Source organism: Anser cygnoides, chromosome 14 (genome assembly GCF_040182565.1).
Source record: "Anser cygnoides isolate HZ-2024a breed goose chromosome 14, Taihu_goose_T2T_genome, whole genome shotgun sequence".
Lineage (NCBI taxonomy): Eukaryota > Metazoa > Chordata > Aves > Anseriformes > Anatidae > Anser > Anser cygnoides.
The window spans coordinates 12,074,757-12,090,056 of record NC_089886.1 but is presented as its reverse complement, the minus strand read 5'-3'; the positions used below and the strand labels follow the sequence as shown (position 1 = coordinate 12,090,056).

The 15,300-nt window shown below is 50.6% G+C and overlaps 1 protein-coding gene across 2 annotated transcripts; it reads left to right on the top strand.

Annotated features, from left to right (window-relative positions):
* Positions 1–15,225, top strand: HARS1 (histidyl-tRNA synthetase 1). 2 transcript variants are annotated; one of them, XM_048051506.2, is made up of 13 exons: positions 1–141; positions 287–376; positions 2,118–2,237; positions 2,430–2,525; positions 3,081–3,206; positions 4,901–5,008; positions 6,879–6,977; positions 9,564–9,657; positions 9,867–9,994; positions 10,086–10,328; positions 12,687–12,803; positions 13,551–13,697; positions 14,717–15,225. In XM_048051506.2, the coding sequence occupies exons 1-13, from the start codon at positions 58–60 to the stop codon at positions 14,774–14,776; spliced, it is 1,512 nt and encodes a 503-aa protein (XP_047907463.1). In that variant the 5' UTR covers positions 1–57; the 3' UTR covers positions 14,777–15,225. The 2 variants fall into 2 exon arrangements, with proteins under 2 accessions (XP_047907463.1, XP_047907464.1); XM_048051507.2 differs by lacking the exons at positions 1–141; positions 287–376 and adding an exon at positions 517–636.
* The last annotated feature ends 75 nt before the right edge of the window (positions 15,226–15,300 follow it).

Here is a 15,300-nt window from a genome sequence, read left to right as displayed (position 1 = left end):
GCCGCCTCCTGAGCTCCGCCCGGCGCGGCGCGGCCCCGGCAGTGCGCAGGCGCGGCCATGGCGGCGGAGGAGGCGGCGGCGGTGCGGGAGCAGGCGGAGGCGGTGCGGCGGCTGAAGCAGGACAAGGCCGAGCCCGAGCGGGTGCGGCCGGGCCCGAGGCGACCGGAGGGGGGCCGGGGCCGCGTGGGAAGGGCGGGGGGCGACGGGCGGCGGGGCCGGAGGCGCTCGGGGCGGGCTGCGGGCCGGCCTGGGGTAACCGCCGGCTCCCCTCTCCTTCCGTCCGCAGATCGCGAAGGAGGTGGCGAAGCTGCTGGAGATGAAGGCGCAGCTCGGGGGAGATGAGGGGAAGCACAAGTTCGTGCTGAAGACCCCGAAGGTAACGTCCCGCAGCCCACACGCTCGCCTCGCCCTGTGCGGGGCCGCCTCGTGCGGGTGCGGCCCCGGCCTGCGGGTGCTGAGCCTGGGCGTGCGGCACGGACCTGCCCCGTGCTCAGCCCCTTTTTGCTTCCAGCAGCGAGGCGACGGGAGAGGGGGATCAAAATAACCCCGGCAACACCAAACCCAGGCACCCTGCTAACCGAAAGCTTTCCAGTGCTTCTGTGGCAAGCCGACCACCAGCTGATAGGATCGATTTTGGTCAGTCTTTATCGTAGCTGCCCAGTGTGAGGTCTCCTCTCCGACTGGGTTCTTCTCTTTGAAGGGAGGTCATGACTTGCCTTGCTCCAGTGCTTTTAGGATCAGAACTTAAAATTTCTTGTAGTGCTGACCCCAGTAGTGCCTGCAAACCTTGGCTCTCACAGATCAAGGATCCTCAGGCTGCTCCTGTTCCCGCTAACCTTGGCAGAGCGGGTAAAGCTGCTGCAGGCCGGGTGAGCACACAGCGCTGCGAAGTGCTCCAGGTGCCTGGAAGCATTGCCAGGAATGCTCGGAGATCTCATGGCTTTTGGTTTTGCCTTAGTCTGTAAGAGTAGGGTCATCCCGCTTATGGAGCGGGTCTGGCCAGCTGCAGGCATCTCTCTGTCCTCTGCCAGCAGAACCCTTCCCTCAGTGGCAGCCCTTCAGTCTCCAAGTCTCCCTGAGAAGAGCGTTCATAATGCAATTTATGCTGAAGTTCTTTTGTATCCTGGATGTTTCAATACTAGCAGCTGACCAGAAACCAGCTGTGCTTTCATGCTGTGGCACAGAGACAGTTACTAATATACATTAGTGTCACTGGTTTAAAGGAAGTGCCTCAACATGGTCTCACTTGTCTGTTTCCTTTATCACATCTTTTGGTTAATGTAACTGTGGTGTGAGACCTGGGAAGAAAGAATATCTCAGTGTTTAAAGATGCAGGGAGAGGATTTTGCAGCTCTGTGAGCATCAGGGAAAACAGTTTGGATTTCCAGCTTCTCTCAGCCATGTCAGTGCACTGCTGAAAGCAATCCTTTGCTGTTCGACCTGCAGGTGTAATGTGCATGCTCTCTCTGCTTCCTCCTTGTCTAACTGTTGAGCCCTGGAAAAATTGAAGTGAGAGGTATAGTTAACTGACAGTTATGTGAGTTACTGAAAGCTTGAAGGCAGTCATTGAAACAATTTGGTGACTTAACAGTGATGAAGATTAAAAGGGAGCCCATCCCAGTGAACTTCACAGGTATCGTGCTTTGGAAATATGTTTTCTCTGTGGGTACTCTGGAAAGCATAAAGCTGTTGCTTATTCCACAACTGCAAAGTATTGCCTGTCCTCCTATTTCCACCTCTCTGGGTGGCTTGTTGTGTAAGGGTCTGGTAAATGCTGCCCATGAATGGGAGCTGTGGACAGGTCCTAGCTGCGTTGTCATCCTTGAAGGTGCTGGACTGTCTGGGTGTTGGATCCATGTTAGCTCCTTTGTTTTGTACATGGTGAAACTTCTGACATATTCAGCAGTGTAGACTGTAGCAGATCTCATCTGAGTTGTGTTCTAATATTTACCAATGCTGCTTTTTACCCCCTGTGCTGGTAGCTGGTGAATTGACCTCATCTCTCTAGCTTTGTAAGCAGTATGACAGATTCTTCGTGTCACCTCTCGCATCTGTCTGCCACTGCGTATCTCTAAGCCGATGTGTCATTTGCTTTTCTTTTCCTTTTCTCATCCCAGGGCACGCGGGACTACAGCCCCAAACAAATGGCCATTCGTGAGAGAGTTTTCAGTGCTATCATCAACTGCTTCAAGCGCCACGGAGCAGAAGTCATTGATACGCCAGTGTTTGAGCTGAAGGTGAGCAAGAGCGCAGCAAGTTGGCTGAGCTGGTGGGGATTCTGCAGTTGAAAGCCCGTGTTGAGGGCTGAGTTTTTTCCATCTCCTAGGTGTCCTTCCTTTCTGTCCTTGTTCTGTGTGCTCCAGGACTCTTCTACTCTTGCTGAAGATGCTGTTCGTTCATGTGTCTCTTTCTTTTTTTTTTTTTTGTAGGAGACGCTAACTGGGAAATACGGAGAAGACTCAAAGCTCATCTATGATCTGAAAGATCAAGGAGGAGAGCTGCTGTCCCTGCGCTATGACCTGACTGTATCCTGCAACAGCCAGCACTGGGGTGTTTTGTCATCTTTGCTGCCCTCTTTTTGGGACAGTGCTGCCCCAAGGGCAAGGAAGGAAGAGGGAGGACAGTCCCTTGGTTCTGACCCTATACAGGCAGGGAAAGCATGAGCAGGTAGTGTGGTTTAGCAGGCACAGAACCGTTGCTCAGTTATTTATTGCCCATTGTTCCTGTTAGGCAAAGTAACACTTCGTGTGTGGAGGGAAGAAAAATTTGAGTGGGGTTTCTTCTACAGCAGGGAACCCAGATTAGGCCGTGAGATGTAACCCAGGGCAGTGCTGGGAGATGCCTGCAGGGGCACCTGTCCCTGTGCTAGTGGCAGGATGCGTGGGCTGTGTCATGGACAGCCGTGCAGACCCTGCAGCACCGTGGCCAGGCATGCTGTCTGGTAGCTGTTGCTTTGCCCCAGGGACGTGTGCCAAACTGCGCTGGGCATTGGGAAGATAGCGAGGCTGCAGCGCTGCCTGTGACTGATAACCGGGTGGGGTGATCCCTCTCTATTCCCATCCTTAACTCTGTGGTCCCAGGTGCCCTTCGCTCGCTACTTGGCAATGAATAAAATCACCAACATCAAGCGCTACCACATCGCTAAGGTGTACAGGCGGGACAACCCGGCCATGACCAGGGGCCGCTACAGGGAGTTCTACCAGTGTGTGAGTTTGGCCAGCAGCAGGGGTGCTGCTCTGCGGGTCTCTAGGCTGGGCAGTGGTTGTAGGGACGTAGGACTGAAGGCTGTGTTATCTTGCAGTCGCCTTCCTTGTGATGGTGGGAAACTCATCTTCTACTTCTTTTCCCTCTGGGGTTGAAAAGCAGCTTGAGAGTGGGAGAGTCTGTGGATGATGGCTGTAACACGGGGCACTGCTGTATCAGGGAACTTTGCAATGTAACCCCCAGATGCTGGGCATGCTTTGCACTGTGGAGGAGGGCAGCTCCCTACTCTGTCCCACAGTGCTTGTCAGCCCGGTTGAGGGAAAGAATTTCCTTCTGATCCCAAATGTGGCAACAATTGAACTTTTTTCTGTGTGAGCGAGAATGCATGAGCCAGGTGAGTGACTCAGCCACAGCACCCGTTGCTTCCATCCCATGCTTAGTCCATCTTTATTTCAAAGGAAGGGAAAAACCCTGAGACCTAATTCCAGAACAAAGAATTCAGTTTCCTCTGTGGCTTTCTCAGTGTGATAGCCCTGAGGAATGGATTTGTTCCACTGTACTATCACAGTCCCCAGGGCATCATATCGCAAGTAAATTCTTAATTGAGAATATTTCCATTTCTTCATACAATCCCTGCCTATACCTTCCAGCTTCGGACCTTGGTGAATGCCCATTTTCACACAACTTGGAGTCTTTGCTTGCTGTCTCATTTGAAAGAGCTTTCTAGGATCATCTTCTTAGGCTAGCTGCAAATAGGCTAAAACTTACTTGTGTCTGACAGCTTACTTATCCTTGTGCCAGTGCAGGTTTTTAAATGGTAGCTGTCATCCCTTGATACTGATTTCTTCCCTTTCCCAAACGAACATTTTGGAAATGTTGAGAGCAATCTTCACCTCCCTAGGCTGGTTAGATCAAGCTCTGTTGCTTTTCTCTCCTTGGAGATGCTTTACTTCACTGCTTAGCCTTGTAGCTTTTTTTCTGCATCTTTTAAATATAACTGACCAGGCCTCCTCTGGGTTTTTCCAGTGAGATTTCACCTGTGCCCTGTACGATGGTAGCAGCATTTTCCTGGCTGTACCAGACCTTGCCCAGCTTCCTTGGGGATTGCATCAGCTTTCCTCACACTCAGCTGATTGGAAAATTGACAGATGCAATCTCATCTCTTTCTTCCTCCATTGACCCAATTTATTTTGGAAGCTTGTTGAAGGCGTGTTGAAATTTACTGAGTCGCGAATCATTCCTGTGTTCCTAATTGTTCTTTTACTCAAGATGTGATTGAAAACTTTGCATTTGGAGTTTTGTAAATTGGGGTGGGATAAGAGGTCTCTTTTTGCTTCTTTTGTTTTTCTTCTCTGAATGTTGATGACTTCTGTTGTATTATTCCCATTGTGTGCCTGGTCATTAACTTGATTTGCTTGTATATTAAAAAAAGAAAAAAAAAACCATCATGGGGATCAAGGAAAAACATTTGGCATTTAGGTCATACCAAATAACAAGTAGTTTTCTCCTCCCCTTCCTGGTTCCTTTGTTCTATTTATTTGCTATTGATGATCTCTGCTGTCTTCTTTTTTGTCGTTTTTCACAACATTTCTGTTGCTTTTTGTAAACAAACTGCTATTAACAGCAGAGTTGAAGCTGTGTGGCTGCAGCCCTCTCTGCTGTGCTGAAATGCTCTCTGCCTTCTCTTGTTCCTCAGGATTTTGACATCGCTGGCCAGTTTGACCCTATGATTCCAGATGCTGAGTGCCTGAAGATAGTGCACGAGATCCTGAGTGACCTGCAGCTTGGGGACTTTCTCATTAAGGTGAGGCCAGAGCTGGATCCTCAGACAGTTTTCTTTGTGCCACAGTAGGAAGCAGTGGCTGCTGTTTGTGGTTTTACACTACAGCACCTGTTCCTACTCTAATGCACACTGAGGTGTGTGGTTCAGGTGCAGTAGTCATCTTGCCTCTCTGCCTTCTCATGGTGTCTATACTAAAGGGCTGGACTTCATCTCAGGCTCCCCTTTAGATGGGAATCAAGTAGGTTTCCTGAGGCCATAGTTGGCAGAGTTCTTTCTCATAAACCATGGTCCCCTACAAAATGCCCAGCAGCAAAGTAACAAGATGACTGCCACGTTCACTGCCTGCAGTAAAATACAGGGTCTGGCCCAGGATCCTTGCACTTGTCCCAGCTATTAATGCCCCTTAGTGTGAACACCTGTGTGTGTGCACTATGTCGTTTGCAAACTCTTGCCTTCCCACCAACTCCTTTCCAGGGCTGAGCTTGTAGTGCACTTCAAAACACCTCTGTTACCTTGGTGTGGCTGCAAGTGGTGCTGGATGTGGGGATCAGACAGGATGGGAAGGGTGTAGGAGAGTAGTGGGTGGGAGGGTCTGATGTGCAGGAGGTTGGTGGGATCTCTGCGAAGGCCCCAGAGTCGTGGTGTGGCCTGGGTGCTGCACTCCCAGCTGCCTGCCCCTGAACCAGTCCGGGAGGAGCTGAAGCATTGTGCATAGGAGCTGCGTATCTAGATCAAGTCCAGCTAGGTTGTGTTTGGCCAGTGGTACGAGCAAATCTATTTGAGGATGAGCAGGCATCTCTGCAATGGGGAACAGCAGAATAACCTGCCTGCAGTGGAGGAGGGCTCCATGATTTCTGTGAGGGACTCTTTGGTTGATATCAACGCTGGAGGGTTACAACCTCCTGAGCAGTCTTTGTTTCTGTCTAATTTAACTGTAGATGCTCTCACTACCCATGGAGTTTTGAATGCAGCTAAGCCTTTGGCCTCAATTACCTTCTCTTACAGAACATAATTAAACCATGGAATTGACTTCACTATCAAAAGAAGTAAAAGAAAAGAAAATCTCCTAGTAAGGTTTTAACATAACCAGATGTCCCTTTGTTCTTGTACTGAGAGTGCAGCGTGACATACTGCATTCATCTCCTCAGTCTGCGGTCTGTTCCCAAGTTGTTTTTACGTATCCCCCTATGAGATGATTCATAGGCCCCTGTACTGGGTTCATGTGGCAAGGTTTTGGTAGCAAGGGTGCTGCAAGAAGAGATCGCAGGTGGATATGTGCTGAAGGAGGAAGCTGCAGCCTGTGGAGAGGAGCCCGAGAGTGCAGTGGCTCTCCCCAGGCTTGGCAGGACCCAGTTGTGCAGGCTGACCTGCTCTTGGGGGGAGAGGCAGCTTAGCTCCCCAGGAATGGGGAAGAGACAGAAATTACCCAGAAACCGTAAAGCGAGGAAAAAAAATAAGGCAGCCTCCCTCTAGGCATGCTTATTTCAGGTAGACTGTATTATGGCTCTTCCACTATCCCTTGCTCCTCTTTGCAGTTCCAGCTGAGTCTGGCTCACCATGTTCTTGCCAAGCTCATTTTCTCACCTTCCCTCTGTCAGTTCCTAATCTACAGCAAAGTTTTACCCCCTTCTGACTGTGGCTTCTTGAGTGGCTAGAGAGGCATGTTGGCAGAGGCTTTTGAAAATGCAGATAGCCGTCTTTTTTTTCACCACAGATTTGCAACGGGAAATAACTTGCACATCAGAACACCAGAGTGTCTGGGGCCCATGTTTCCCTTGGGGTTAGGGTGACCGCTAGATTCTCTCTTTTGTGCTTAAAACTAGAGAGGAGAGAAACTCATCTGAAGCGTCTGCTTGAGCTCATAGTAAATGACTTTTTCCTTGTCTCCCAGGTCAACGATCGGCGCATCCTTGATGGGATGTTTGCAGTTTGTGGTGTCCCGGACAGCAAGTTCCGAACAATCTGCTCCAGTGTTGACAAACTGGATAAGGTATGGACTGGAGCTCCGGGCTTCTGGAGTTCCTGTGAGTCTCTGTCCAGGTCTATGAGAACGGTCTGGAAAATGCTGGTAAACGTCAGGTTGCCCATGTGAGCCCCTTCACCCTATGCATTGAGAGGGAAGGGGGGCACACCAGGCATGTCCGTCACATAGCAAAACTGGATTCTGCACTTCCTTCTCTAGCATCCCACAGGGTCCTGAGAAATGGAAAAGAAGGGAGGGAAAATAGCTCTTCATATGGGAGGTTCAACATCCCAAATTTTAGCTTTCTTAAGCTGCTACTGCTTATGAATCTAGGTCATGAAAACCTGCCCCCAGACTAGTCTAGGGCATTCAAAAGACTTTTCAAATGCAGCAGGTTCAGTTCTGGCAGTGTGAGGAATCACAGTTGTTTCCTGGAACCTTTGCTAAAATTTCACACCTCCGTAGCAAGGCAAAAAAAACTGACATAAAGGGAAAATCTCTGTCGTTCTCAGAAGTAGAGAATTGCAATCATAAGCGGTGGATGTATAAGGCAGTGAGCTTACAGGTGACAAGGCTGAGACAAATGGACATCCCCAGGTGGCAAGGCTGCTGAAGTTGTTTTGTTGTCCAGTTGTTTTGTTGTGCTATCTGCAAGCTCGTGTCGTTCTTGGTTGGTACTGTGATGTCTTGTCTAGCATCCCTGCTGAGAGCACAGAGCCTGCATCACGTGCACGTTGCTGGCCGTGCTGTGCATGAGCAGGGTGTCACTGTACAGCATGCATCTCCAGCTGTTTTGAGGACCCTCAGGAGGTAGTCCCAAGTAGCTGCATCAGAGATGCAGCAAAGGGAAGTGAGGCGGACCTGTATGGATGAGGTTTCCATGTTCACCTGGAGGTAGAGATCTGAGGTAGAGGAAAGTGCTTGGAGTGAGAAGGAATAGGAAACTAGAAACACAGAGCTGTAAAATAACACCAGCAGCACTTTTCCTGCCTCCTGCGCAGGGGAAGGGTGGTCAGTTTGGTACTGCTCTGTATTGTATGTGTCCCCACGGCATGTCTTCACTCTCATCTGTTGCTACCATCAGTGCAAGGATGTTACTGCTAGCAACAGGGCTCCAGGGCTGGCCTGGACTGCACAGCAACCTAGCAGGGTGCACACAGTCACAAGGAGAACGTTGCTCAGGGCCGTAATCTCTCTTCCCAATGCTGCGAGACTGCAGTAGCCCACCCCACATCTCCTGGTCGCTTCATTCACACTTGTACTGGTTTGGACTTGTAGGATGGGTTTGGTTTTTTTGAACGTGCTGTATGTGGACATCTCTATCTTACTCTAGTTTGGTGTGATGCAGAACAGCCCTCTGTACAACTGTTCCTGTAAGAGACAAGGCAGGAAGTAGGTACAACCGGTAGGTTTGTGCTCATCAAGCTGCCTCAAAAGCTCTGACTGTTGTGTTGGTCTCAAAGGGATTCAGGCCCTTATGTGGACTTCTGGGAGGAGGGAAAGGTGCTAGTGTAGGAAGAACTCTTTATCTGCAGCCAATCATCTTTACTATAGGCCCTAGTCAGGTACAGGAATGCTGGAGAGATCAGTCTATAAATGTGTGTACAGTCCTCCACTGAAAGCTAAGGAAGAGGAACCTTAAAATGAAGTGCCATCTATAGACTCAGTTTTCTTGGCTTGGGATCCAAATCAGAATTTCAAGGGGGAATTTCAGTGTCATCAGAGACATGCGGGGCACAGTTTGTGGGCTGATTGCTTAAAGGAGTGCTTTTAGCCTTCCTGTGGAATCCTGTTAAACAAAGTGACCTGGTGTCTCATCTTGTACGTTCACATTGCTTTGCTCAAGGATGAACAAATGATGGCCTCCTTTGGAGGCCTTATCTGATTGACTAAAGTCAGGTAGAGGAGGCCTTAGTCAAAGTGCTGTTAGCAGTGAGATGTATTGCAGGGCCATGACTGAAGTGTAGGTTTGGGGGCTGTGTATGCATGGAAGAGCAGCAGGAAGGGAGGACCAGGCTTTTCTGGGGTGGCGTAATTTCCTTGTTATTGTGCTGAAAGGCTGTGTTTTAACTTAGTGCAGCTGGATGCTGTCACGGCTCTGTTTCTTTGACCCCCTTGCTCGGTGGGAAAGCTGTTGCTTATCCTGCTTACATTGGGCTTTTGTATTATCCAGCCATCTCCTCACAACTTTCCAGGTGGTGGGCGTGACCTGCAACGCTTCCATAACTGGTGTATATGACTGTACCTAACCATGGAAACCACAGCAGCAAGACATCTCTCAAACTCAGTACAAATGTCTAATTCTGGCCAGATATCTAAACCAAAATGTTTGTCCTGGGGCTGTCAGGATTTTGGGCCGCTTTGGTGACTTCAGGGTTAGGATACAAACGGACCGTGCAGAGGTACAAGAAGTGTAGTTAGAACCATGCCCCGAGAGCATTTGGTTTGCTGCTCTTCTCATGCACCTTTTAACCACCCTGACGGAGTTCTGCAGTGTAAAGATGTGTGAGGGCGGACGTCTCTTCACTTGTATGGGACTGCATTACCAGAGACGTTCCTCAGGAGAGACTGTATCCCTGGGGCAGTGGCTCATGTTCTTCTCACCCCTCACAGGTGCCCTGGGAGGATGTGAAGAATGAGATGGTAGGAGAGAAGGGGCTCTCTCCCGAGGCTGCAGATCGCATTGGGGAGTATGTCCAGCTTCACGGTGAGCACGGTGGGATGGAGCCCTTGTCCCTCCCTGCAGCCTGCTCCCTCGTGCTCCCAACAAGTGCAGCTGCTCTCTGCCAGGCCAGGCAGGGGCTGGCGTGCCCGGGGCAGGGACGGAGGGGAGCGAAGCAGCACGTGCAGCTGGCCGGGCCCGTCGTTGCAGGTGCTGCTGTGCTGGCAGATGTGAGGCATGACTTGTTCCCGCAGGTGGCCTGGACCTGATCGAGCAGCTTCTCCAGGACCCGAAGCTGTCCCAGAACAAGCTGGCCAAGGAGGGTCTGGGGGACATGAAGCTGCTGTTTGAGTACCTGACCCTGTTTGGCATCACAGGGAAGGTGAGGAGGGGCGGAGGCAGGAGGGGGTGCTGCCCTGGTGTCTGGGCAGCCCCGAGCGTGGCGCTGAGGGGGCTTCCCTTGTGTCCCACAGATCTCGTTTGACCTGAGCCTGGCGCGAGGCCTGGACTACTACACAGGGGTGATCTATGAGGCTGTCCTGCTGCAGCAGCAGAACGACCACGTGGAGGACCCGGTCAGCGTTGGGAGCGTGGCCGGAGGCGGTCGTTACGATGGTCTGGTGGGGATGTTTGATCCCAAGGGACGGAAGGTGCCCTGTGTGGGGGTGAGCATAGGGATCGAGCGGATCTTCTCCATCCTAGAGCAGAGAGTGGAGGTAAGTGCCTTGATGCTTAACTAAGCACAGAGAAAGAGTAAGGATTTACATTCTCCTCACGTACCTGTTGGAGAATTTTGCACAGCTTTAATGTAGCAGAAATTAAGGATTTGTTATGTATCTTTATAGAAAATAAGTTTTTTTTATATGATTTTAACAGCACTGAATCAGTATGTAAGCATCAGTCAATTAACACAGTGATCTAAAGGAATTTGCTACAATAGAAACAGAAACTTTGTTAAAGATTTATGAATGGCAAGGTTCACAGAAGGCTTATTGGAGGATCTAGGTTTCTAAAAGCAGTTGTGTGCTTCCAAAATACCCCTCTTAGAGGGAATGTCTCCGCCTTATCCCTTGTCTGCCTTTGCCCACGGATGAGCTTGTTCCTCAAGGAGTCAGCCCTGGGATGCACATCCCATCGGGGTGCCCTGAGAGGTTCCTTCAGCTAAGGGGGTGTTGCGTTAAGGGTATGTGGCTGAGGGAGGTCTTCCCATTGAGTCACGAGGTTCAGAAAGGACCCCCTTGCTTTCTAAACTCCTTCTCAGAGAGGAGCCTAGGTGCAGCTGGATCCAGTCCTAGTCCCAGACTTGGTCAACGGTTTATGTCTAAAGGATTATGAGTATAGCCACTTTATAGAGTCAACGTTTTCCTGTTTCAGAGCCCTGCCAAGGACTTTCAGAGTGACAGTTTTGCAAAGTTGAAAAGATAGGTAACTTATTAAGGTGACAGATATCACAGATTCGGGATTGCCATTAATAAATTCACTTACTGCAATAATTGAGCTCAAGTTAATAGTTTAGCGCTTTAGTTATCAATATTTTCGTGAGTAATACCTGACAGAGTTGGAGGCAAAAGTCTTACCAAGAGGCGTCCCTGCTTGGGAAGGAGAGAGGTCCAGGTCCGTCAACCCATCTGATAATTGGAGTTCTCATCCTCTACATCCGCAAAAAGAGGTTTCTGTAAAGCAGATTTATACTTTTGGTGAGATGGGACTGAGTCATTTATCATGTGTCTGGCTCTCAGCAAGGCTTGTTGCATTGTTTGGTCAAGAGGAAAGGGGAGGTGAGACCAACAGAGACAGGTTGCTTTCCTGGCTTGACTTGAAACATTGGGCTGTGAGGCTTCCCGCTTACTTGTTGTAGTTCCCAGGCCCGTTGTTCAATTGCAGATCTCCAACAACTGTTTTGTACTTTGGCCAGATGAGCAGGATATGCATGTTAATCAATTCACATTTCCATGTGTTAATTAAATCACATTCCTGCTCAAGCCCAGTCTCAGCAATCCTCTGCTGATTTACAGTCACTCGGTGTCTCAACACCAACAAGCCTGGCAGTATTCTATAGGGGGAGATCAAGGCCGCAGCCCACTGCTGTCCCTTGAGAGCTCAAACAATTCTTGCTTGAGATCACTATTTATAGGATTGCAAAGCCATTGTCTTTCGATTAGTAATTTTCCAGGATTCAGGTCTTTTGCCAGTTTGTTTAGGAATCAGGTTGTACAACCCCCCTTCCCTTAGCCCTTAATCATGTCTTTGTCAATTAGTAACATGGGTGTGAGGCAGCCCTCTGTAGATAACAGAGGAATGATGTCAGAAAATAAAAGGCTTTCGCTTTCATATTTATTACATAAAGTGCTTGACTCATAGTCAAGCTCAGTTTTCTTACCAGGTTGTTTCCTGGAATGAACTCTCCTGAGCTCATTCTCCTCTCTATTGGCAGACACAACTGGGATTTCTAAGAGGAAACTGAATTCTTCCCCCACAACCTCCAATCCTTGCCAGGTTTGGTCCTCTGCAGCTGACCTTTTAAAGACTTATCCCTTCAGAGAGAGCAGAGGCAGGAAGGTGCTGCTTTGAGTATCCAGCATCTGCCATGGGAGCAGGTGGCTCCTGACAGTCCTGGAGCACCTCAGCTCGCTGCTGTTAATCTAACCTATAGTTCCCAGCCCAGCTGTAGAGCTGGCAGCTGGCTCTGTGCAGCTTCCTTAGCTTGCTGCTCCTTAGCCACTCAGAGCAGATCTCCAAGAGGCCACAGGCCTTTGGGTGTGGAGGAACAACCTCTAGGCAGAAGTTGTCAGAAATTGCTCATTCTCAGCATGTTCTCCAGCCTGTGCAAACCCACATCACAGGAGGGAGGCTGGGTTAAACCCCCAACATGGATCATGCGCACAGAGATTCTGGTCTAGGATGGGGTCTCTGGGTCATTGCCTGACCCTCCAGAGTTTATGCTGTTCATCCCACTGACCCTGAGCCTCTTCACTGCTAAACTGATGGGCTTGGGGTGGGGACCTCATAGGATCATAGGGTCTCAGGTATGTCCATATATCTGTGTCATCTCTTGAATCTTGTCCCCTCTCTAGGCCTCTGAGGAGAAGATCAGGACAACAGAAACACAGGTGCTGGTGGCCTCTGCCCAAAAGAAGCTCCTTGAAGAGCGGCTGAAGCTCATCTCTGAGCTATGGGATGCTGGAATCAAGGTATGACCAGGCAATGGCCAAGTCAGGAGCTGCCTGATCCGCCCTCTCATGCCAGGAATGGACCAGACCTGGGTTTGCTGTGGGAGAAAGGAGTCACAGGGAGAACATGGGCAGCAGATTGCCTTCCTGGATTGAGCCTGCTTCTTCCAAATGTCCCAGATGAGATGTTCTCCAGTGGGGGCTGGGTGGTACAACTTGAGTAGCCCTATAATACTGCAGGGGATGCTCTGGCTTTGTCTACTCAGGACAGATTCCCAAAGCAGGCAGTGCTTCAGCCTCTGCTGCATGGCAGCTGTGATGCCACTTCCAACAGAAAATGAAAAGTGCAGCGCCTTGCAAGGAGGGGAGGAGCCTGGGCGGTGTTTCCCACAGGCTGAAGACAACCTGTGTCAGGGCCCTGCTCCTGCTGCAGGCAGTCTCCCTTGGCTGAACAGAGGAGAATGGGTGCTCCACAGGGCTTCTGAGCTGCTAGGGTCACCAGAGGTGTCAGCCCTGGTCAGATGTAGACTGGAGCTGATGACCTCGTGTTTTCCCAGGAGCAGCATTGTCTGCTGAGTACCTTGGAGCTGTGTTGCATTACCCATTAGCTGCAGTGCCCTGCCTTCTCCGTTAGCCAGTCTGTGCATACATCCACACCCAGCAAATGGCAATGATGAGACTGGCCTGGAATGCTGGGGAGTGTGATGATGGGGGTGCAGAGAAACAGGCCCATGCTGAGTACAGCGTTGTGCTCTGGTTCCATTCCAGGCAGAAATACTGTACAAGAAGAACCCCAAGCTCCTGAATCAGCTGCAGTACTGCGAGGACACGGGCATCCCCCTTGTTGCCATTGTGGGAGAGCAGGAACTCAAGGATGGAGTTGTCAAGCTGCGGGTCGTGGCAACCCGTGAGGAGGTGAGTGAGGCTCGTGGCGGCTTGGAGGGGGAGTGATGGCTGCTTACCTTCCCTCCCAGCTCAGGCAAGCCCTCCAAACCTATCCGTACCCTGTCCAGTTGCAGTGCAGTCAGCTTGTACATAGCAAGGTGGCTCTGCAGGCTCATGCTTCAGGTGTGGTACCCAAAGGGGAGATGAAGGCTGTAGGGCGCTTCCATCTAATGTGGAAGGCCTCCAAGACTCAGCAAAGCTGCTCCTCCAGAAGGTGTAGTGAGGAAAGAGGGTGTGAGCCAGAACTGGCAGATTTGAGGTGAGGCCTGCGGGCTGATGGCAGTGGTCTTGTGCATGCACTTTTAGACACCGGGTGAGGTGAGTCTCCAGCCCTTCTTGACTTGCTGTGGAATACATGCTTTGGCATCAGTTCACCACCAAGTGGCAGGTTTTCAGGATTTCGTACATTGCCTTCCTCACTAGACTTCTTTTAGCTGTTGTCTCTCCAGGGACTTCTGTAACATCCCAGGTTCTGATTCCTTGTCCCATGCAGTTTCCTGGAGCTGAGGAGCCCTGTTTTCTCCCTGTTGTCTCCTTGTTGTTGACTCTGGAAAGTCTCCCACCACGCGGCCTCCTTGAACTCCTAGATATTCCTCACCTTGGGGGCCTGGGGTGAGGGGTTGGATCATGGGCTGTGTGGCTGCTTCCATGTACCTTCCAGGGTGTGGGAGCATTGCTGAAGGTGATCTGGTGGGAACTGTGGCAATCTGTGCACTGGCCTCAGTTTTGGAAATACTGAAAGCGTGTTGCTTTTGGTCATTTGGCAGGAGGGTGCTTGGCAAGGTGGATGGGCAGTGCTTGCTCTCACAGGGCTGCATTCAGCTCTGTGTATGGTGCTGCTGCCTCCTCACCCCCCTAAAGGGACTGGTGACATGATGGTGGGATCTCATGAGACAAGAGGGCCACAAGTGGGATGTGGGACCAGAGAAAGTCACCCAGTGACAAGCTGCTTGTGTTGTATTTATGGACCTTTGTGCTCTCCCGTGTAGGTCAACATTCGCAGGGAGAACCTCATTGAGGAGATCAGGATGCGAACAAGTCAGCTTTAAAGCCTGCGTGGACCTGTCTACTTGTTCATTGGATTCTGGTGGACAGATTTCCTCCTCTAAATACCAAGTTGGTCATCTCCTTCACCAGGCCAGGTGGCAGCAAGTGCAGGGTCAGGGGGAGCCTTTGAAAGCTGTATTTATTCTTGTTTTGTGCGCTCCCTTTCCCATCGGGGGGAGAGAGGCTACACTGACTCTTACAAAATGCCCTGGCTCTTCAGTATGTTGCTGGAAAGATGTTTTGCAAGTGGCTCTGGCACACTGTGGCCTCCCGTCTGCAGTTGTTACCATGACATGTGGAGCCCCGCACTGTCAGCAGACCCCAGGCTCTTGGCTGCAGCTTCTTGTTCCCTTCATGTTGAATAAATGTTCAGTCCAGCGTGTGGCTGCAGGGAGGTGACCTTATCCCAAGCCAGCTGTTCCAAGAAACAATAAATACTCTGCCAACCCCCTTCCTTGCCTTCTGTCCCTACTTTCTGCTTCGGGCGGGGATTTGCTCACATGCCCCCGCCTCTGTGGGTGAGAGC

What these genes read in the sequence shown, in the direction of transcription:
- HARS1 (XM_048051506.2), top strand. Translation starts at nt 58, where the DNA reads ATGGCGGCGGAGGAGGCGGCGGCGGTGCGGGAGCAGGCGGAGGCGGTG. An exon ending in CGCCAGTGTTTGAGCTGAAG is followed by an intron (nt 2,238 to 2,429) that starts GTGAGCAAGAGC and finishes TTTTTTTTGTAG; the next exon opens with GAGACGCTAACTGGGAAATA. An exon ending in GTGTTGACAAACTGGATAAG is followed by an intron (nt 6,978 to 9,563) that starts GTATGGACTGGA and finishes CACCCCTCACAG; the next exon opens with GTGCCCTGGGAGGATGTGAA.